General features: G+C 36.5%; 1 protein-coding gene across 4 annotated transcripts in view; it reads right to left on the bottom strand.

Annotated features, from left to right (window-relative positions):
- RALGAPA1 (Ral GTPase activating protein catalytic subunit alpha 1) overlaps positions 1 to 23807 on the bottom strand; it is a 139510-nt gene that overhangs the window by 16933 nt on the left and 98770 nt on the right. For all 4 annotated transcript variants that reach the window (XM_080344697.1, XM_080344698.1, XM_080344699.1 and 1 more), the window contains 2 exons: positions 16525 to 16683; positions 14529 to 14656 (listed from right to left, as the gene is read on the bottom strand). In XM_080344697.1, coding sequence (XP_080200823.1) covers positions 14529 to 14656; positions 16525 to 16683 — 287 coding nt within the window. The remainder of the gene's footprint in view (positions 1 to 14528; positions 14657 to 16524; positions 16684 to 23807) is intronic.

Here is a 23807-nt window from a genome sequence, read left to right as displayed (position 1 = left end):
AAAAAAGCCAGAGGATGCATTTCTAAATAGCAAGATGGACCTTTTTTCAGGTTAAATTACAAACTACTGTCAGAAATACATATACAACTGCATCCCTGGCAGTTCCAACTGTTAGCAAAATCATTTAAGAAGTCAATATATATTGATATGATTGCGGAGAGTATGACTTTGTCAGCCAGGCACTTGCAAAATAATTTAGACAAGCAGAAACCAAAGCACTGCTCCATCCTTAACTAGAAAATGAAAATCCTCCACCCAGCGATAGCTGCTTGTAGGATCAATAGACACCTGTAAGAGGTTTTTTGATTGCATGTATACACTATTTATAGAAGAGAGATTAAGAATATTCTAAGAAAAGCTACATAAGATGGCATCCTCTTGTTCACTACATTTGCCCCCTCATGAAATTTAGAAGCATACCTCTTCTTTGCTGGGAAAAAAATGTAGTGTCAACATGCAAAAAAAGCTCCCAGGACTTTAAAAACTAAAGGAGAAAAAGAAACAGTGAGGCACAGTGAATGGCATATGTTGGTAGGAGATTTTAAGTTTCTTGCTCCCTGGCCTGAAGAGGTGTGCAAACCCCACAGCATTAATTGCTACAGTTTGAGGTATTTAAAATTAAGATAGCATCAATTTTATTGGGCAGATTTTTCCTAGTAAACTACAATTCCTGAAGTCACAATGTGAAAGGAGGACTGCCTCCAGTAAAAACATAGCAAGTACAGGTTAGGACCCAGGTCTTACAAAGCTGAAAAGTTAGCCACAGCAGAATTCGACTTCTAAAGGAAGACAGGACAAAACTCACACATCACAGAAATGGAAGCTTTTTCTGGGAAATTTCACTCTAAAAGAAGAGATTGTGCAGTGGCTGTCAAACCAGCTCAACTCATACTGAGTCACAGCAATTTGTACTCTTTGTTGGCTCTAAGAATTAAGGATGTAAGTCGGGCTGCTATTGATCCAGTGCTGGAAGCCCTGCAACTGGCTGCGTTTTGTATGTAGGTGGGTGATCAGTATCAGCTGGCCACACAGAGAGGAATAGTTAAAGTCCTCTTATGTTCAGAAAAGTGACTCTGTAGAAGTGGCATCATGGTGTTCCCTGTTTATTGCATTTCAGTGATTTCCACATCTACTTTGTACAGTATACAAATAAAGATTTTTTTCCCCAGCTGCAACTTTTGTTTACTCAAGTCAACCTGGTATCTCCAAGTCAGCCTGGGTTATTTTCTGTTTCTTCAATACCGCCAATATTGAAAATAGCATATTAATATTTTGCTCTGTGCATCTGTTTACACAGCTATGCTGTAAATGAAAGTAGCTTCTGCATATGAAATTGGAACTTAGCCACAACACTGATGATTCATAAAGCAGAATTCAGTTCACTCTCTTCATATCTGATGAAAGTGATTTAGGTGAAAGAGAAGAAAAAAAATCACTATGCTTGACATGACTAAACAGGTGAAAGGATTAGAAGAATTATAAGTCTTCTAAAGTGATTTTTTTTCTTTGTTGAAACCATATTTTCGATACTAGCGACAGCACTTTTTCGATAAAATGTAACAATGTTTTCTTACTCGTAAAAATGGAACACAAAACTCAGATGAACCAAAGATATATTTTAAAATTAAACTTCTATGTTGCATTTTGTGAAAATATTTTAAAACTGCAGAAGAGACTCAGTGTTAATTATCCAAAATCACTACTTTAAAATTTTAAAGTAAAACATATAAACGACAATCTACCGATTAATGTAGATATTTCATTTTAAAAATATGAAAACCAAGTTAGAATACGACTGTAGAATTTAAGTAAACATAAAATGTAGTTATCTAACATTTTTAATAAAAATATTTTTCAACACAAGTTGTAACTGCAAAAAGGCTTTCTGAGACAATTTCTGAGGTATATTTCTTCATGAAGAAAATAAAGAACATACAAAAGATAAATCCATACAAAGTAGTGCCATCATTCCAGGTCTTGCAATTTGTTTCCAATGCATATAGTTACATAATTCTTTAAATGAATATAATGAAAATTACTTTGCATTTTTATGCTACTAAAAGTTCAATAAATCTGTGGTAAATTAAAAGTTATTTTACAAACTGTAACAACACATACTTTTGACATTTAGAGGCTTTTCTCTTTAAGAGTACTAATCTTGTAGCTAAAGGAGATTACTTCCAGTGTATCTACCTTAAAGATGAAATAGTTAAAAGTCCTGCAAGGTAAGCATAGGCTAGATAAAAACTGCAGCCACTGAGTGTTTCCAAACCAATGCTATTCCCTTCTGCCTAGTTTACTAACACATTGTATATTGAAAGGCATTGACTTCATCTGAATTGATAACAGAAATTTCATTTTTACAGTGTGAGCACCTTCAAAACTGGTATATTGCTTCAAGAAATTCTAATTGATGCCTACTTTTTTCTTGGAAAACCAAACACATTTTAACATTCTGCAATACTGTCTAAGAAAATCCTTGATCTGTTGTTTATTTTTATGTTGTTCCATCTGATCTTACAGCTAACAACATTCTTCAGTGGTTTATAACATCATCTAGGAAGAAAAAGCTGTGATTCATCGGCGCAGACAAAGCTGGGCTTTAATCCATTCCTATAACCATATTGCCAAGTCTATATTGTTTACATTGCGTCTCAATTAAGAGACAGGCAGGACACCTGGTACTTCTTTATCTAAGTCCCACGGGCTGCCAGATGACTCAAAATCCATAACAGGTGCTAAGGCAGTGTGAGTGCGGCACCATTAACACAAGCTGGAATTGGATAAAATTTGGACTATGCTTAACCACTTAAAACACTCAATTATGAAATGAAAAATGTAACCACTCTGCAGCAAGCTCCTTTACAAAAGGCACTTACAAAAATATGTAGAATTAAAGTGAAAGTCTAATGGACTTAATGTAAATTTTAATATAAATATTCTCCAGAATTAAACTATATAAAAACCAGCTATATAAACAAGGTGTGTATGTTGGTTTGTTGTTTTTTTTCTTTAAGATAACCATATACTTACTGAATTGAAGGAATTCTAATTCTTATCATCTGCTTAGACAGCAAAAATGACTAAACTGATGCTCAGACTTCCACAAATTTCAAGGTTAAGGGAAAAAGATCTGAATTAACAATACATATTGAATTCCTCAACACTGTAGAACCCAGAAGTTATTTTATTTTAAGGACTTTGGCAAATGAAAGCATCTTATGGAAGTACTTTAAAAACAACAAGGTTCGAGTGAAAACCTGTATGATAAAAGACTCCTTTGCACTGAAAAATCCCACTGCAGATCTTTTTTCAGCTAAGGTGACTGAAATAAGTATTACACTTAGACAACCACAGAACACACCTCATGAGAGAAAAAATGAGTATCAGAAATTTTACAGTGGACAATTACTTAAGAACTATCTGAATCTAAATGTGCAGTAATCCAATTAAGTTTCTATTTAATATTGTAATTATCAAGAACACAATATAGTGATTTTATTACCAGAGTAAGCAGTAACAAAGTACAGTAAACTGTCATTGAAGACAGTGTCATAGTATCTACGATAAGCAGCATATTGGCTTAAACTAATGCACTATATGCCTCTAGGGAATGACAGGCGCAGAGACTGCGTTTTAACATCAGAATCTATCCATTAATCTTGACTTAAATATAATCTACTCTGCAGTAAGAGGAAGAATGGGCATTCAATGAATTATCTGTTTGAAATATAGCAGGAGCATATTAACACAAACATATAGTAGAAAGTCTCCACTTCAGTACCATTTATTGTGTGTTGCTGGTTTTACAAACCATGAACTGCATTTTAGCATGAAATTGAAAAGACAGTAAGATCAAATGGCTAGCAGAATTGGAAGGACGAATACCTCAACAGTATAACAGATCACTTATTAACTTTACTGGCTGTGTGGTTAGAAGACTAATGACAGTATTTACAAATCACCTACTCGTCTATGTTTTAGTAACAGGCTACAGGGGTGAAAACAAAACAGTGAAGGAAACAGTGCTGGAGCCTTTATGTAGGCAGAATTCCTACTCCAGATTCCAGGAAGGATTTGTCTTACTAATGTATGCAAGACGGGAATCGATGAACCTATAAGGTACGTTGTGCTAATTGTTTTGAAGCCCGCTGCAGCTGCCGCTGCTTCAGGCCCTCCTTGGCGCGACGCTGCGGGCAGAGCAGGGCTGGCCTGCAGCCGCGGCCCTGCAGGAGGCCGCAGGGCGGGCACGGGGCCAGCCGCCCACCCAAACCAAGTTTATTAAGGATTTTGCACCAAAAGTGCCAATGCGAGGTGTTAAGGTGTTGTAGCCATCACTTCCATCCACAAATAATGTGGAATAGTACAGGCCAAGGAGAACTGCAGCCCCACATACTGACTCCTGGTTTGGGGAGAGGGATTTATCCCCACTCTGACACTCAGTGTTACATCAGTTTTAACTCACGTCATTAAAGCTGATGAGTGTAAAAATACAGAAGCAAAACTGGCTCTTTGCTGTCTGGTATTAGCATGAATCCTTAAGCCCACTGTTCATCCATTCAAATGTTTAAATTTGTATCTTAAATATGTCTCTGCATCTATAGACATATTCACTGATGACAGAAACAGTACAGAAAACGCCTTTCATGAAGACATCACTACAAACTGTAAAATTCAACAACTAAAAATTATATTAATATTAAATCTGGCCCAGTACAAAGACTGCACATACAGATACGTACTAATTTACACTTCCACACTACATAGTAATACAGAAAACTTCTCTCATCAGAAATTTTGTCATTAATTCTAAGCTGTACTTTAATAAACTTCACAGCTCCCTTTCTTTTTTTTTTTCCTTTATAGTGGAAGAGAATGTTTTCTCTTTACCCTTGGTTGCTGCAGTACTGGTACAAGATAATCTACTGAAAAGTCCCTTCAGAGGCCAGTAAAGTCAATTTTTAAAATGATTTTTAAAACTCGAAGACCGGCTTCTTCTATTTAAATGAATAAAACAAATATTAATTTTCCGTTACTCTCCTCTTTCTTTATTTTGAAGGGCAATTAGCAAAGCAGCCCCTTCACCCTCCTCCCGGGTGCTGTCAAGCTGTTGAGAGCAGTTTGCAGCACTACAAAGGCACTATTGTGAACACAGCCTGGGCTCCCTTCCCACAGAGAGTTAAATGGGCAGTTCCCGCTGCCCATGATTGGTGTCCAGCGAAACAATACTTAAGAGCCAGGTTTTATCAGTTCCACGCCAAAGAAGCGAAGCCAGGGAACCCAAGCCTTCATATCATGCTGAACCATATGCCAACCCTGCTGCCCCCAAAGGTTTATCACTAAGAATCAGGATCCATCATGTCCCCTGTGAAATTTCCCTTCACATACCTTCTGTGAAATGCATGGCTTTGCTGAAAACTGACCTTTTTCCACAATTGGCAAGAACAGATGGATGGTAACTGTGGTTTGGCAAGCAGAAATTAAAAGATTTTCTAATAGCCTGCATTCTTCTGTGTTTGGGAGGAGAAGCATTCAGAAGGAGACAGATATATTCGTGACCCATAGATCTATTCAGGTGCAGTTAATCAGCAATTAAACTATTTTCTCAATGTCTAGAAAGTATATTGAGATTAATTTGATTGGCCAGGCTACATGATTAGGACTCATGTCCTTCGGACCACCATATGGTAATTCCAATTACTGTAATACTAACTTTTAATCCTTGCTTTATGTTATTCTGTTTTTCTATTAAGTATGTGCCACATACAGATTAAACTGTATAAGTACACCCTTTTTGTTACAATTTTGACCTGCTTAATATTTAGTTTTGTTACATGAAGTGTATTTTGTCTCCAGCTAGATATTTCCATATACTCATAAGTATTATACATAACCCCTTTTTCAGCAACTGAAATACGGACCTGTAGAAGAACAAAGACAACCAATGCGCTAGTTTCTATTAATCTCCTCATCTTTTTTTGATACCTATCATCTTCTAATCCCTCTGTTGGCACTGGAAACCCTGCCCCAACTGTCTTGATTACCATATGTAGAATGACACAAAACCAGTTTGCCAATCTTATTCAACTCACTCGAAAACATCATTCTGTCTCATAGACATTAACTGTTTGTCAGTTTTGCTTGTTACAAAAAATCTTCCACATTTCCCACCAATCTAAATATCCAAATCAACCATACACAATGTTAAAGACTTATTCTTTATCTATACATAAAGCTTTTAGTGTTTAAACCTACAGATCCTTCAAGTTGTTTGCAAGTCACTTATCTGTTATTAGGGGTGAATTTATGACTACAAAAGGATTAAATCAATAAACAACGCTATCTTTTAAAACATAAAAACAGAGCTTAAATAGTTTAAAAATATTTATTTCTTTAAATCTTAGAAATATCATGGAAAATTATTTAACCTTCCTGGCTTTTATTCACAGACTTCTGAAATCTATCAAAGAAATCTATACGAATTTTAACACCTTAAGGGGCAAGAGTCTTAACATTTTAACAAAGGGCTTTTGTTATCCAAAATATTTAATTAATTAATAAGGCTAAGTAGGTATTAACAAAAAACCTGCCATTTTGTCTTACGTGCAAAGCAATCAACTCTGGGTAAGACTGAATTAGTTTATTTTTTTCATTTCAGTTTAAGGACCCCCAGCCTTCTCCCTGCATATTTTTGTTTAAAAGAAATCTCTACACACATTTAAAACACATTTGATAATTGAAGAGTGACTGCTCTACTAACTTCCATCTTACAACATACAAAGATTTCATAACTTAAAAAGAAAAAGTAACAACTTCCCTCCCAAGAGATCTGTACTGACAGATCCAAATTCACAAGTTCTAGGAAGCTGATAAAGCACTTCACTGCTTTTCAGGGTAGTCCACTGACAACTGTTTATTCTAAAACAGAATGCTGTTGGCATAAGCCTACCCATATTTTATACAGAAATCAGTAGAACCAATAGCCCCCACTTTAGATGGGTAAATTCAATTTATGGAAGAAAGCAGAAGTAGAAGAATCTAGAACATACTTTCTAGCAGTATAAAAATATTTGAGTCTCCCCCATAACTGTGTGTGACATCAACACAGCACTCAGCTCTTTATAAGTGCAATTATTTGTAGAAAATTGTATTACTAGAGTCAATCAGTTTTGTCTCATTTGATATTTTGCTTTTTTACCACTTTCAAGACAGTCTCACACATTTCATTAGGAAAGAGTAACTATTAAATAAAGCTTAAAGCTGTACTACTAATTAAAAAGAAGTTATAGATATCTTGTGATGACAACATTATTACCCTTAAACCCATGTGCTTACAACATACCTCTTCAACAGGTGCTCCCACCATCCTAGTTCTTATCTGCAGACACTCCATAAGAAGAGGTAAAGACAGAAGAGCTACCTGGGGTCTAAAGGCAGGTGCTGTGGGATTAGAAGCAGGTCAATTACTGAAGAAAACATGTTTACCTGAACATGTGCAAATCCAGAACTGCTGCTAAAGGAAAGTATGTGTGTTTTGCAAAAAATTCACAGACTATACACATTAAACATACTGCATTACAACATAGCTTTCAAGCCTCACACTTCCATTTATTCCTCATATTAAAAATGCACAAAACCCAATTGAAATGATTTGTATGTCTACATGAAAATGCAGTAAAAACAGCAGACTGGTACACACATTTGCAAGTATTTCTCCAGCAGTGTCTATATGACAAACACTAAGGCAAGAGTTTAAAAACCTTTCACAATTGTTGGTTCAATCAGTTGTCTCTCGTGGCTAAAATCAAAGGCATTTAAAGTGATGCTTTGGAATTATTCATTGCAAAACAATCCTATTCTTTCAACAGGTAACTAATAAATGATAGCTGAGAACAGGCTTACACTACCCCTGAGGAACAATTGTTACTCAGAACACTGCCTACTTTTGCTCCCTGGTGTTGCATTTTAACTCTAATTGCATGATCAAGCCAATAAATTGGACTCAGGGGACAAAAAAACCTACAAAAGTACCTACTCTGACAAAACCAGAGGTTGCAAGAAAATGCACTTCAAACAGAAGTGAGGCAAGATGAGACAACGAAGGAGAGGTACCAAGGCTTGAAAGACAGTCATTAATACTGACAGATTACTGTAATTCTGGCTGTCAAGGTGATCGATTTAAACAGCATATGCCAATCAATACTCTCCTCATTTACTGAGCAGCATTAGATATATAGTTAGGTAAGATGTCCTGAAGACCGGATTTCAAACCATATTTAACAAACATAAAAAGCACAACTTATGCTTTGGAATCTTAGCTTTTTTTTTCATTTGGCCTTTTTTTAATTGGGTAAACTTCATGTGATGTTATCCATACAGAATTTACTTTAGATTATTCTATTACATGGCATTGTCATCATGTATACAATTCCTTTATGTGAGATATTTCAAATTCTACCAGTCTTCTGTATAACGTATTAAAACACTGATCTTGAATACGAACATTCTTAAATGCAGCAGTTATTTAGGTACTGTTCATTTTGCTCTTTCTGCATTAGTAGTTTGCTGTTCTGAGTACTTTAGCCATCCATTGTTTACAAGAAACCAAATCTTTCTGCTATTTCCCCTGGAATTTTCCTTACAACAATCTCTTATTGTTCAAATATACTTGTGACATCAAAGGAAAATACATTAATTTGATGTATTAATTTAGGTAAATTAAATATAAGGTAAGAAAAATAGCTGTTACTGTCACCGCATAGACACATGCACAAATGTGCACAGGCATATGCATGACTCTATATAGAGATATAAAACTTTCCTCTTATATTTACGTCTTCTTATAATGCACAGAGAAACTGTTACACATGACTTCTTGAAACTGCAACATCCGATAACAGTCCAATGAAAAAATTAGATACTCATAAATGCCTTGCAAATCTCCAGTTTTTCATGTTATACCACTGTATGCAGGCATGAGCTAACCACATTTTGAATTATTAAAAGATCAAGTAAGTTGTCAGCAGAACTATAATTTGAGAGAACAGCAAAACTGAGCAAGTCAAAGTACAGGAAAGGCTGAACATCATATTCTCTACCTTATGATTCTTGCTTGAACTTGGAAAACAATTTCCGTTGCTAAACAGCAAAATAGATTTTAGAAATAACTCCATTTTCTCCTGGAAGAAAACAGCAGGGGTCATATGATGAACACATCCATGGCTCTTATTTGAACTCAGATAAGTCCACAACGGTATGATTCAGGGATGGGATAAATATTCACTGAAATCTTGAAATTTTCAATTATTTGTTGTAAACCATATAGAGTAGTATCTAAAAAGTGTATCATGCATTATTTTTAATATCTGTTTCTTCTCACCCATGATGACAGAAAGATCAGTAACAGGTATGTTAAAACCTTATTAAATGTTCTGTATCAAAATAATATCACCAGAAATACAGCAAAGTTTGCTGAGAATCTTGGCATATGGCAGTTCAAAAATATCCTAAACCTGTATTCACTTTTTTTCCTTACAGATGCTCATGCATCTATAAGATAGAAAACTTATTGGACTTACAGGAAGGTAAACTAACATTGCCTAAACCCGACGCTCTCCAGTTTTACCTTCTAAGTTTCTGTATTAGTGAGAAATCTCCAAATTCTTCAGAAATTCCAGTTTGAAAATAGAAATCAATCAAATATCCCTAATTAAATGAGACAAATGTAGCCAGAGAACCTGAAGAATATTCTTTGCTCACTATACATGATTAATAACAAACACTTCATTTTTAAAGATAAGCTTTCTGGTGTCTGCAATTCTATCTTGAAGCAGATGATGGTCAACCAGGCACAACAACTGGTGACACTACCGGCTCCAATAAAACCCCGTCTTGGGGAACCTGAGTGTCATCTCAAGCCAGAAAGCTTCTTCTGAGCTATTAGTTTTTACTACAGAGGAAACCTTTAACAAACCATTCAAACACATTATTTTATTCATAAAGAATTTACCACCTTGTCAGATACTGTATGGGATTAACATCTTCCCTTTCTCTGGAAGACAATTGTCTAAAAAGGTTAGCTAAAATACATGAAGTATCAAACATTTAGGAATACAATGTCAAAAAAAGATAGGGGGAACCTACATTTTTCAGTTTTGATAAAAAAGATTATAAAATCATTTAGATTGAGATTTATTCTATAATATTTTGTGGGTGGAATAAACTGCAGACGGTTTGGAATAATCGTTAACACTCCAAAGTCTGTGTATGATGTGTAAAATGTAACACAAGTTGTTTCACAATTGGAATTCCACTCCCAGAAGGTTTCCAGTTGTTCTGTTGTATGACATAAATAATTTTAACAATTTAGATCACTGGAGGTGCTTACTATGCTCAGTAACAAACATTATGCTGGTGTGCCTCTTGGCATTTGGCTAACGTCAGTTGTTTATTCAGGAAGTTCAAGTTAAACTTTGTATGAAGCCGCTCTTTCTATTTTTCAAACCAGTATTGATCCATTTCCTACACATGGTAGGTTCTGAATTCAGAATGTGACAGTGTTTGCTCTGAGATGCAAGCCATGAATAAAACTATTCCTATGAGGAATTTCAATGCAATTTAGTAAATAACGAGAATTTAACAATCCCTTAAATACTGTCCTCCTTATTCCACATCATAGTGAAAATGACTGTTCTCAACATTCAGTCCCATTATTGCACTTGCAGTTATGAGTCTTAGAAGTTTTCCTGGCATATGTGCAGCTGGAGCGTATTCAAGAGATAAGCATGTACTTCTTACGACAATGACAATTGCATCGAGAAGACAAAACATATTAGCTATGAGATAGAGAGGGGAGTACTGCTGCTTCATCAGCAAGACAATACAAGTATTTTGTGAGTATCACCCGCTACTGTGTGCATGTACACCGCCTGTCGGTGAGGGGGTACTGCTACAAGAAAGCCAGACCACCAAAAGATAGTGAATCCTCACTGCAGAATCCTCAAAGGGGAAACTAAAGCAAATTCCACAAATCAATGCAGAAACTCCACCCAAAATGGCAATATTCTCTTCACCCAGCTGCGGCAACAAAAATGTCAAGCATGGAGTTAAAGCAGGATACCTGCCATGCCTGACTCATGTTTGCTGACAAATTTAGTAAATTTTTAATCATAAAATACTACAATATGGAAACATTGTTATAGTATTCTGAGCAAACAATAAAAATACAGAGCATATGAAACCTTTAAAAAGAATTAAAAATTCAAACCTTCAAAATGTTCTGCTAAGTTTGCTATCAGAAATACCAAAATAATGTCAGAAAGAGGAGGATGACTGACAGAATATGTCAGTCTCGGAAAGCTACTTCAGACTGCACAATACCTGCTCAAAGTCACGGCAGACTATAAAAGGGAGATGAGCAGAATTTCCTGTATCCATGCAACCATTATTATACTATTCACACATACTACCCATTGCCACATCGTGATTAACAGACTAGCGCAATAAGGAAAACGTTGCAATCAGGTTACGTGAAGAGGACTGAATATCCCTGCTGATTACAAATGACAGCTGATTTTTCCAGTCAGGTCTGCACTTAGAAAATGCACTAACTGGGAGGACGGATAAGCCCTCCTTGGAAGTAGGAGGGACAAATTCGGTGCCACTTTTATCACATCCCATACACAAGCAAATCAACACACTCCTACTTTTTAATTAAGAGTTTACTATGATCCATCACCACCACAGCGATCTGCAATGTGACATTGTATTTCTCAAATATAGATAAACACAGACCTACATATAATCATCAACTCCATACTGAGTCAAAAGGTGCCCACCAAGAATCACCCAGCACAGTGAAATGAACCACACACCTTCAGGCGTAGAGATACCTCCACAGACACTGGCTTTGAAATTCAGAGAGCTAAAAGAGAAGCATGAGGCTTGAAATGTGTTCTGCCTGAGAGAACTCTCAAGTATTCTTATTCCCTCAAGATCCACATTAAACTGAATTTCTACTAACCATCAAAGTTTCAAATAAACTAACACTGCTCCAGTAGATTAGATACTCATACGTAAACAAAAATTAACTTTGAGCAGATCACTTCAGAATTCTCTTTCACTGATACTGTTGCGGTCCTGGACATGTGGGAAGCCTTGATTATCAGCTTCAGTTTTCCTGCTGGGTCTCTGCTTTTTGTGTATCTTCTGAAAAATAGCTTTTCTGTGCCTTTTTTCCTCTTTCTTCAAATGTGTTGTTTTCCCCACTCTGAGCCCTCTTTTTCTTTGCTCCAGCAACACTCCAACATAAGGAAAGGCCACCATGATCAACAAGGCCTGTCTTCCACAAGAGACATTAAGTCTGGTGAGGTCTCAAGAAAAGCTATTTAACTACAGACCATAAAATACTCCTGTCCCTACACCCTTCAGTCCATACGAAACTTAAAAGCCAGTAATGAACTGTTACAGCCATAGCTAAAATATGCCAGTTGAAAAAAGCAAGAGACACTAAAGACAATTCTTGACGTCTTAAATTCCCCACTATTGTAGGAACATAATTAGATTCAATTTTCTTATATTCCTAGTTAACAGACCATGTCCATGTTACAGGAAACACCCACCAGTCTTTGACATTCTTGTATGAGGGAAATTCCTTTTTGACCTCAAATCTGGCCATGGGTTGAACACCAAGAGCATGTCCATGGTGTTTTTAATCAAGAGTCTTTTAAACCACTCACAGCTAGGACAAACTTTGAAGTTTGAAGTTTAAAATCTTTTTGCTGTTCTCCACTGACACAACTAACTCCAGCATAGCCTTGTTCAAGCTAGAGAAGTTTGTAGAGTTTTTTCTAATTCCGTGCCAAGTAAACAGCTTTTAAAGAACTGCCCACGCTCCCACTTTTAAAGTATTACACAGAGCATTGCATGTAAGATACTACAAGCCAGGTGGAAAAAGAATTCCACCAACTACTTACAGTTGCCCTTTAATATCAATGCCCAATCAACTGGTGCTTCATAAGCTTACCACGTGGTGATACCAAACCCACCAACCAATACTATCTAATATTAAATACACGTAATACTTTTCAGTTAACATGCTAACCATATTCGGAGACAAATATCAACACTTTAATGGAGGCTACATTGGGTCATAAATGACATGCAGTGCTTTGATGCATATAAAAAGGACAATTTAGAGAACCGAATTAAAAGTGCATGTGCCATACACAGCTCCTAGGCCAACTCCTAGACATTGAGATGGCAAGCTGTGCCCAAAGTATTTATTACAATTCCATATTCTGTAAAGAAGTTTAAACACACAAGTTTGTGGGGTTTTTTGGTACTGAAAATTTGCTACTTAAAAGTAAGTTGTTTTCCAATTGCTCATCACTATACATCAATATGATGCTATAAGCCATCACTTTTCATGGTATAATCATGATAATACATTTTAAATTCTTTGATTAAGCCACTTGAGTAATGACAAAAAGATCGGACCTTTCCAAACATAAAACCACAATGAATCAACATCTGTCATCTACAGAAATGGCACAAACGTCATTTAATGTGATCACATCAAACATCATCCATCATTCATCTGTAAATCCACTTCATCATATCTAATCCAAAACTCTGAATATTAACAGCCAGCCTTAGGAAAAAAAAAAAAAAAAAGAGTATTTCAGCAACAATCTATCACATGACAAACACAGTTATCTACAGCTTGGGTGGAAATTAAGCACGGAATTTCTTTTGCATCCAAATTTAAACTTACCTTTCAATTTATGAAATTAAAAAATAGTACACTCTTGTTGATATAACTAATAGGTATATAAAAGAACTCAATCTTAAGAAGGGGAGAGGTATACATGACTGACTTACCTTATGATTTTAGTTTCTGGTTGGTAAACCTATTCTTCCAAGAGAAGTCCTTTCAAAAAACTACAATTTCAAGTTCCAACAACAAAAAAAGAAGAGATAACCTTTTCTGACATCTTTATAAAAACACTAACATAATTTTGACAACTATTTTGTATTCTGAGCTGAATATCAAAATCTAAATGAGAAAAATATAACTAATTTCTCATCTGAAGGAAAACAGCATTTATATCCTTCTTGAAATTAGAAACAAAATTAAGTCACATTAATACTGGATAAACATTAAATATCTTCAAGGAAATAAAGATTATTAACACCATGACATTGCTATTTGAGAAAGTCTGCTCACAAAATGGTGATTAAAATAATGTTAAACAAGAAGTGATAAGTACATGCTATAAAATATTAGAAACAGGTGATTTTTCAGCACTGAATCTCTTCTTCAATTAATTAAAAACACAGCTGGTCTTTGTCTGAATTGTCTTCTACGGGTTTAAGTTTCTTAAACAACACCATCACCATAAAAAATGGAGAAGATTTTCCCAATGTTAATCCGACAAAAATAAAAGACGACAGCAAACGCAAAGATAGTATCTGTAGGACTGCACGGGAATGTATATGCTTTGGAAACCATTTGAGTGAAAGGATACAAGTTTTGGTATAATGGGATTAATGATTTCAACGCACGGCTTGCATTTATAGCTGTTGCACGAACCATAATAGGAAGAATTTTTCCATTCACAATAGCACCATCAAAGAGTGGACCAAAAAATGGAACCTGAATAAAAAATTAAGAAATTCAATATAAAGCAAGACCTTAGCTATAACAATTAGCAATCAACATGAACAATAGAGCACTCAAATATATAATTTTTTTCTCCTCATCGCTAGATAATCAGACCAGTTATTGTGCTCCATGACAGACCTTTTCTCTTGTGGAAATATACAGCCATAGCCATATAACTGCTTGATATCCTTGGTAACAGATAACATAGCATTTGAAGAAAATTAAGCAACCATTTGAATACTACATCTCATCAAAGCTTATTTCCAACATTTGCTGCCAAAATCCTAGGAACAATCATGCATATGATGTTTATGAGGTTGAAAGGGCTAGATGACAATACTGTAGGTGGTAAGAAGCAAAATGAATAATTACTCAATTTTAAAAATAATATTTAACATAGCTTTAGATATAACATGTCCATAAGGACCAATTCAACGTGCAACTGTCATATAATTACTGGCAGACAAACCCTCTCCTTCCATTTTCTCTTCTTCTTCTATCTTTCTATGGTATCTATACAAAGAGACTGTAAACCCTTCACAGGAGAGATCTGTGGTGAAAATTTGGCCTCTTCGGACCCCAAGTGTAAAGCCCTATTTGTGAGATCTGTAAAAAACCCCTTGATGTTTAGCATAGGTGGCACCCAAAAGGTTTAGAGAACAGATGGATCTTATGTTTTGGCATTACGATTTTCTCTAATCAATCATCATTTTGCAATTAAAAAAATAATTAAAACTATATTAAGTATCTTCATTTCCTGTATGTGTGAATAAAGTCCTAAAGCTACTAGCATAAAGCATGTGAAGAGCAGCAAAGTTTGTGCATCAGGTCACCATAGGGAGCAGAGCGTACAATAAATATTCTTGCTGCTAAGATGAAAACAATGCTGCAAAATAATTTTATATCCCTGTATTATTTTTGCCATCAGTCATTTAATGTAGTTTTGAGAATACTGCAATCTGATGGAAGGCACCTCTTTTTTCATGTACAAGGACCTCTTGCTGGACTAATAACAATCCCTGCTATCAGCAGTTTTCTTTCTCCTTCTTAGCCTGCACATCCTTGATAATACAACTCTTTGTATTAAAGTAGTAAGAGAAAGAATATATTATTAATTAAAAACATAAGGAACCCAGTAATAACAAGACCATATACTGGGTATCACTTCATGCCTGTCATGAGATAGAGGGAATCCTATTTCTGTCATACCTCATTTATGAATATTAGTGCTTCTAGAAAAAAATATATTTAAAGTATAGAAATTAATGGCAAGTGACATCACACACAGAAATTTTGCAGTGCAAACATTCATAACTACTTTTACTCAGTCAGCATTCGCTACCCTAAACCACGGTTTTAATAACAGGGCCAGCACAGACATTTGAGGAAGAACATGTGTTCATATGCCTAAAGTTGAACAGTCTTGCTTTGCTGACTTAATCTCCAAATTCTTGTGTGGAGCCAAGGAGAAAGTGAAAACTTGCCTTGAGAAGAAAAAAGGGGCATATGACAGAGATGGAGAAAGCTGGAACAGGCTATTATTCAACTCCCGGACTCATGTATCAAATCTGATTTAAAAGTTTGCCAAGTTTATCTTCATATTTAAATGATTATGCAGGATGTTCAAGATTCGTTCCCAGTTTATGATGTTAGCGGATACGCTTGACAGGATCAGGCCTTTGCAATTTTAAGTTACTGATTTTACTATGCATCATACTCAGTGAGCTCTTCCTCCTTCTCCTACCACCACTGCAATTGTCATTCTTAAAGACACATCACCTTGTGGTATCCATCTATTCTAAACAAAATTCAGTTCAAATTAAACATACAAAGGAAACACAAAAGAAAAAACTCCTTACCTCAGGCTTTTTCATGATCTGGATACTGAACATATGGTTCTTCATGGGATAGATAACTATAAGAACATCACCAAATTCTGTTGGAATTATTCCTCTTCTATAATCTCGAGTATGCTCTGACCAGACAATGTGTACTTCATCATTTCCTAAATGTCTTAGCTGGAAAAGTAGGGATAAAAATCCATCAGTTTGAATATATTCTATAGCCATACAGCTATACCACATTCTTATATTTCAAAAGGACAAACCCACCAAAAAGAAATTAAGAAAAATTAATAAAATAACTGAATTACACTATAGTTCTCATACAATTTCAATGACGGTATTAGTTCATAGCATGGGTTTGTGCTATAGAGTTTTATACATTGGTGCCAATGTCTATTTAAATTTACAGATATGTCAATATGTTTTCTACTGAAAGTTAAAATTTTGTTGATATTATCTCAAGAATGCAGAGTTATCCAATCTGATTTACTAAAATGCTTTAAAGCAGGCAGTGAATTACTAAATTTTATACGAACTTTTACAGGATATGAAGAAACATCTGTTTAAAAGCTACAAATCTGAGTAGTCTTTAATCTCATCGTTCTAGGTAATTCCAAACTGCCTAGTACAAACGAAGAGCTTTTAAAGGAGAATCGCTACTGCACTTTCCATAGCCCGTAGTTTACCTAAACTAAATGCTCATTTCCCATGAAATCTGTATACTTTTGTAAAAATAACTCACCCCGTTCCCCAAAAAACACCCCAAATGGCTCTTGATTTGCCTCAGAATTATCATATGTGTTCCTCAAAATCCATGCTGTATCCTCAGTTGTAATTTTATAACCAGATTAAGGAATATTGTGAAGGCTTTAGAATTATCTGCACTGAAACTCCAATATGCTCCTTCTGCTAAATGTTATCATCTGATAAACAAATGTTGACACCATAGCGAAAGGCTTTACATATACTGATCAAATACATTCAGATTATTAAATGTGAGTTTCTTTCCAGTAAGGGCTACTTCTGAAAATCCAAGCTGAAATTTGATTTTTTTCTTCCTTGTACATCACCAGCTGTAGCTGACAATTGTCTTCACCCACAGTTTTCAGTTTGTTTGCACAGCTTTAGGGAGGTAGAATTTGTCAAACAATTGCCTTGATGTTATTCAAAGGACAGGACTGTGAACTGCTGTTAACAGGTAGCATGCAGATACTAATCTGAGCACTTACGAGAAGTTATTAGTATATGAAAAAGCAACAATTTTCTGTATTCATTTTCAGAACCTAACTGCACTTTAAATAAAAGCACAACACACGCAGTCATCAGAGAAATTTCATTGCAAGTATTCACTTGTTTATATCACAAAACCTCCTGGAATGCTACCTTCATCTTCTCCGAAGGGTTATACCGGTTGTCAGCATCAGACTTCAAAAGACAAAAGGAAAAAAGCCACTTCTGCTCTTCTCTGCTGCCTTTAAATTGTATCGGACTGAAAAACAGAGTTGTATTTCTACAACAGTGTTGGACAGGGCAAAGGACAGATGGCATCAATACCCTGCATTTTGTTTGATGCTCAACAAGTTGTTTGTTTTGCCTGGGCCACATCATACATCTAATCTCCAATGACTGCAGTTCCTTTGAAGTGAGCTGTTCTTGCCTCTTTTGTAGATGGCTGAATTATTCTGAACAGCACTTAGGGACGTCCTTGTGCCAATGGTAAACCCAGCCCAACAAAAGAATTGGTTATAGCAACATTCACTTTGCCGAGTTTTATTTCACTAAATTAGAATGAAACCAGGCAATGACCCGAATGACTGATGTGCAACATGCAAACACCAGCTGCAGAAACCCTGGACGACACTTAGCAGTGATGAATGTCATAAAAGACAATGAATTGTGGAATCATTCTGAGGGCCTGAACCTCTCCTACCTTCCTAGGTGAAGTGACAGTCAAACTATCTGTTGAAATATGATAATGACAGAAGGGCATGCGGGACTGATGGGCCTACACTTAGAGGTGAGTGAAAAGCTCAGGAAGGATGAGGCTGCCTAACCAACGAGAAAGCAAGAGGCAAATCAGTTTAGATATGAAATCTTGTGGAAGATGAAAAAACTACATTATCCTAGACTGAGGGACAGCCATCTGGTGCAATGACTGAACTGAATTCATTCAACTGAATGCCAAAAAGGACTAGGAGTGATACACTGCAGTGCAGCCTTTCCAATTCAGCAATACTGAACTGTTTACCAGAAGAACTGGCCCTCCTTCACTTACTGTCTTTGAACCCAAAGACAACAAACTCATACACTGTTACAAACAAGAGATGGTACATGCAAATACATGGTTTTAAAATCTAAAACATATAGAGAGTTTAGCCAGTGCAACTTCTTGAAGGCGTCATTGCCTCTGAATTTCCATTATCAAAGGCTGCCCCTGAGTACCTGTTACTGATACCCATGGCTCATCAGACAGGACATCAGTTCTTGCACGCCTGTGAGAACTACCCAGACAGAGCATGGCTACTGATGCACGTTTTAACATCAGATCAACACAGATTTTGGTGTGATACAAGTGTATTGTATGGTTATTTCAGGAGGAGGACTACTGACAAGGAACACATTTTTGGATGCCAAGGGTACCAAAGCTATCACTGACTTTTCTCTCCAATTTCAAAGTTTGTCCTATACCCTCACAAAGGTGTGAGGATACATTCCAGGCTAAAAGCACTAATTTATTTGGAGGAAAAGTAAAATTAATCAGATTATTCCAATGAGTTCCAAGTCCTGTCAGGTGTGCTTCGCCTCATGATTATTACCAAGACAAGGTTCAGTTTGAGTGAAGCGTAGAATGGCATCTCTGTGACATATAATGGATTGTAAGTCAAAATCAGACGGTGTGAGTAGGTAGATGATGGTATAAACTGTGAATCGTGGTTTATAACAACATGTAAATTACTCAAGATCAAAATTATTATCAATGCCTTGTTTCCATTACAAGAGATAGAAGATTGACAAAAATAATAGACAAGTAAACTAGATAGCGTGTTGTTGATTTCATCAGTATGTCTGGAGAAGAATTAAATACTAGATACATTATTCTATTCTATGTCTATTCTGTTTTCAAGAGTAGACACCTTTGTATGTGTGTGTATCACAGTAAGCAAAACAAAGTGCAAATCCGTATTAGAGACGTAAGGCACAGCAATAATATAAATAATAAAAATCTCTAAAATGCTGTTCTACTTTGAGTACCAGGAATACAATATAGCTGTAACACCTGAAACTGCAGGTAATATACCAATATTCTAAAATGCTAAATACTGCATAAATGCAGATCAAACTGCTCTAGAGAGTTTATTATTCAAGAGTAAGGCAAGAAACAAAATGGAGATTGAAAAGTGCAAAGCAACTGTAAAAAGGTGTTAAAGATTAGAAAAATGTCTTTTATAGCAGCATTCTTCAAGAATGAATGTCAAGGGCAGAGAAAGGAAGACTTAAGGATATAGCGGATAAATTTTAACTGTGTGTACGGCAAGGTTATATTCCAAGAAATGTTATGTAGGAAAAGAAAAAAAAGAACAGAGTCTTAGGCACAGACTGAATGTAAGAATCCAGAAAGTGGACCAAATTAAAGATGATTTCAGGCTATGGGCACAAGTGACAGGCACAATGGCCATGTTATCCGTGGTGATCCAGAAAGGTGGCAATGAGAAAGAGATTAAGAGCTCTGTTTTAGCCATTTTGAACCTGAGCTGTCGGGAAGACAGCCCCGAGGAGATGTCAGAGACAAACAGATTTTTTTAGGCTTGCTTTGAAACTCTACTCCATTAAAACAAATATATAAAAATGACTGACTCTTAGGTTACCTGAAATTTCAAATTTAACTCAAAATACTTTAAAATATTCTTACTCTATAGCCATCATCATGTGTCAGCTCTCCTAATACATTTATGTTAACTGAATACAAAAGAAATGTGAAATAAATATAACCAGGAGGGATGATCAAATCTAATTTTGATACATTAGTGTCATATGCTGTACATGTTACAATAGCAGCCAGACTTAATACTGAGCTGCAGGCTATACTGAAATTTCCAAATGGTAGATTGTTCTAAGTGATATCAAGTATAATTGAAGTAATAAACGATAGTAAAAGCAAAGCACACTGTCAGAAAGAATTTAAGTATTTACTTTTTAAAATTAAATGAGTTAGGTCTGGAAAGGCAAGACAAGTGAAATAATGCAGGGCCCAATTTACAGAAAATTCCTTTTATTTATCTGTTGCATTAACCCTTGAACTCTTGCCAAAATTACTGTAATTTCTAATACTCACTTACCTAAAGGAGGCAGAAAAAAGGCTATTATATTTTCTCATGATACGACAGCTAGCCCCAACTTTTTTCTCCGTCAAAAATGAAAGTATTCATTACAAAAAGAACAGAAGGAGCAGAAACATCTGAAGTAATGGCTTACTGCAGCTACTTTTGCCCATTACATGTGCGCGGCATTGCTGTCTACAGCATATGCACCCTCTAGTTGAATTTCTCACAGAACTTTGTTTCAGCAACTATGGTGTGTTTTTTTTATTTGTTTTTAAAGCAACGTGTACTTAATTGTAACTCCAAAAAAAATTGCACTAATAATTTACATCTGTAAACTTTCAAGTTCTCAATACATATTAATAGCGCAATAAAAACACCCTAGCTATAAATACTGCGAGCTCTGAATCTTTTATGTGGTTGGGATTATGTCACACATAACTTAGAATCATGTATTAATAACACACCCAAAGCCCATGATGAATTAGTGTTCCAATCATTAATAACATTACTACTTTTTATTTACATGTCTTGTGTGTAATATTCTCACCTACAATGCCTTCACTGCTTTATCAGGCTAAGGAGGAGCTAGACAGGTGATAAGCTGCAGAGGCACACACTTGAGCTTTCCTGCTCAGTGAACAGTCTTCACAGTCTCATTTGATCCTGATATTTTCTTTGCAATTTGTTATTGTAAGGATAGTGTAAATACTCTTTACTCTAACCTTTAATTCTAAGAAAAACAAAATGGATTGCATTATCAGCATCAAATCTTTAATTTACTATTTGCAAAGTAAATACCTATCATATATGCATTTCAATGTTAAGTTCCTTTACACATGCAGAGGATTTTGATCTGTTCTCCCTGATTTCATGTCTGCTTGCTCTTGTTCATATCTTCAGAAAGAAATGTTTCAGAGGTATCCAAGACACTTCAAAAGTTTTATTTACTATCCTGTAAGACTGATGGAAAATAAGTTTAAAATTGGCTTAGCCTCTGAAACAGCAGAATCTTGATTTTGCAGTGGCTGGACTGTCAGGAAGAAGTTTTGTTTTAATTTAATTTAATTTCCATTTATAAGATGAACCTATCATGCACCTCTAGGCACAGTTACAACATAAAAACCAGCAGCAGTCCTAAGCCAACTACTGCAAGATTGCTTGTTTTCTCCCATTGAATGAGACAGACAAAGAAAGCACAGGAAAGATCTGCACAGAAGCTCAAAACTCAAGTTTCTCTGGAGGTCATGAACAGTACATGCACTCAGAACAATGACAGCTGTTAGCACATACACAGTTCTCAAAACATTCTGAGGTCCCCTATAGTGTGTGTGAGCTGCACAGCATCTCATAAAACACATTCCTTGTGCTGATGTGCTCAGTCGAAGTAGAATGAGCAGCAGCAAAACTACAAAAAGAATTAAGCCTGTTTTCCTACTCATGTCTCCAGAAGAAGCCAGAGAGCTGTGGTCAATGGGACAGAGTCCAGTTGGAGGCCTGTATCTAGTGGAGTCCCTCAGTGGTCAGTACTGGGACCAGTACGATTCAGTATATTCATCAACGATTTGGATGAGGGAATAGAGTGCACTGTCAGCAAGTCTGCTGATGATACCAAGCTGGGAGGAGTGACTGACACGCCAGAAGGCTGTGCTGCCATCCAGCGAGACCTGGACAGGCTGGAGAGTTGGGCGGGGAAAAATTTAATGAAATATAACAAGGGCAAGTGTAGAGTCTGGGCAGGAACCAACCTCAGGTTCCATTATAAGTTGGGGAATGACCTATTAGAGAGCAGCGTAGGGGAAAGGGACCTGGGGGTCCTGGTGGACAGCAGGATGACCATGAGCCAGCACTGTGCCCTTGTGGCCAAGAAGGCCAATGGCATCCTGGGGTGCATTAGAAGGGGGGTGGTTAGTAGGTCAAGAGAGGTTCTCCTCCCCCTCTACTCTGCCCTGGTGAGACCACATCTGGAATATTGTGTCCAGCTCTGGGTCCCTCAGTTCAAGAAGGACAGGGAACTGCTGGAGAGAGTCCAGCGCAGGGCAACCAAGATGATTAAGGGAATGGAACATCTCACTGATGAGGAAAGGCTGAGGGAGCTGGGTCTCTCTAGCTTGGAGGAGACTGAGGGGTGACCTCATTAATGTTTATAAATATGTAAAGGGTGAGTGTCATGAGGATGGAGCCAGGCTCTTCTTCGTGACAACCAGTGATAGGACGAGGGGCAACGGGTACAAACTGGAACACAGGAGGTTCCACTTAAATTTGAGAAGAAACTTCTTCACAGTGAGGGTAAGGGAACACTGGAACAGGCTGCCCAGGGAGGTTGTGGAGTCTCCTTCTCTGGAGACATTCAAAACCCACCTGGACACAGTCCTGTGTAACCTCATCTAGGTGTTCCTGCTCCAGCGGGGGGATTGGACTAGATGATCTTTCGAGGTCCCTTCCAATCCCTAACACTCTGTGATTCTGTGATACCACTTGCTGGTTTCTCCCAAGATGGAAACTTCACTTGATGCTTTTCTCAGGGTTGGGATGACTTTGATAGCATCACTCGCTGCTGCTAGTTCCTTGATGTCTAATGCTTTTGCCCATGCAGCCTCTATCTGCTGAGTAGGAGCACTAAGAGTCTCTCTCACTCTGCCTCCTTTACTTAGCCTATCTTCATTAAATATACATGAAATTAACACCTTTAACACATCTTTACTAAGCCTCTATCTGCTGAGTAGGAGCACTAAGAGTCTCTCTCACTCTGCCTCCTTTACTTAGCCTATCTTCATTAAATATACATGAAATTAACACCTTTAACACATCTTTACTAAATTTTATTGAAATGGACCAAAATATGTTAGGGAAGGGAGGAGACACTTAAAAGCAGGCTCACAAGCTTCCAATCATTGGGAAACTCAAAAATAAAAACAAAAGAAAGATACTGAGGAAGAACAGGAAAGAAAGCGACACAGAAATAAAGTGGTTTGATTA

Source organism: Nesoenas mayeri (genome assembly GCF_963082525.1).
Source record: "Nesoenas mayeri genome assembly, chromosome: 5".
In the NCBI taxonomy this organism is placed as follows: Eukaryota; Metazoa; Chordata; class Aves; order Columbiformes; family Columbidae; genus Nesoenas; species Nesoenas mayeri.
Note: the sequence above shows the minus strand (reverse complement) of the source record. Positions and strands in the feature narration are given on the sequence as shown.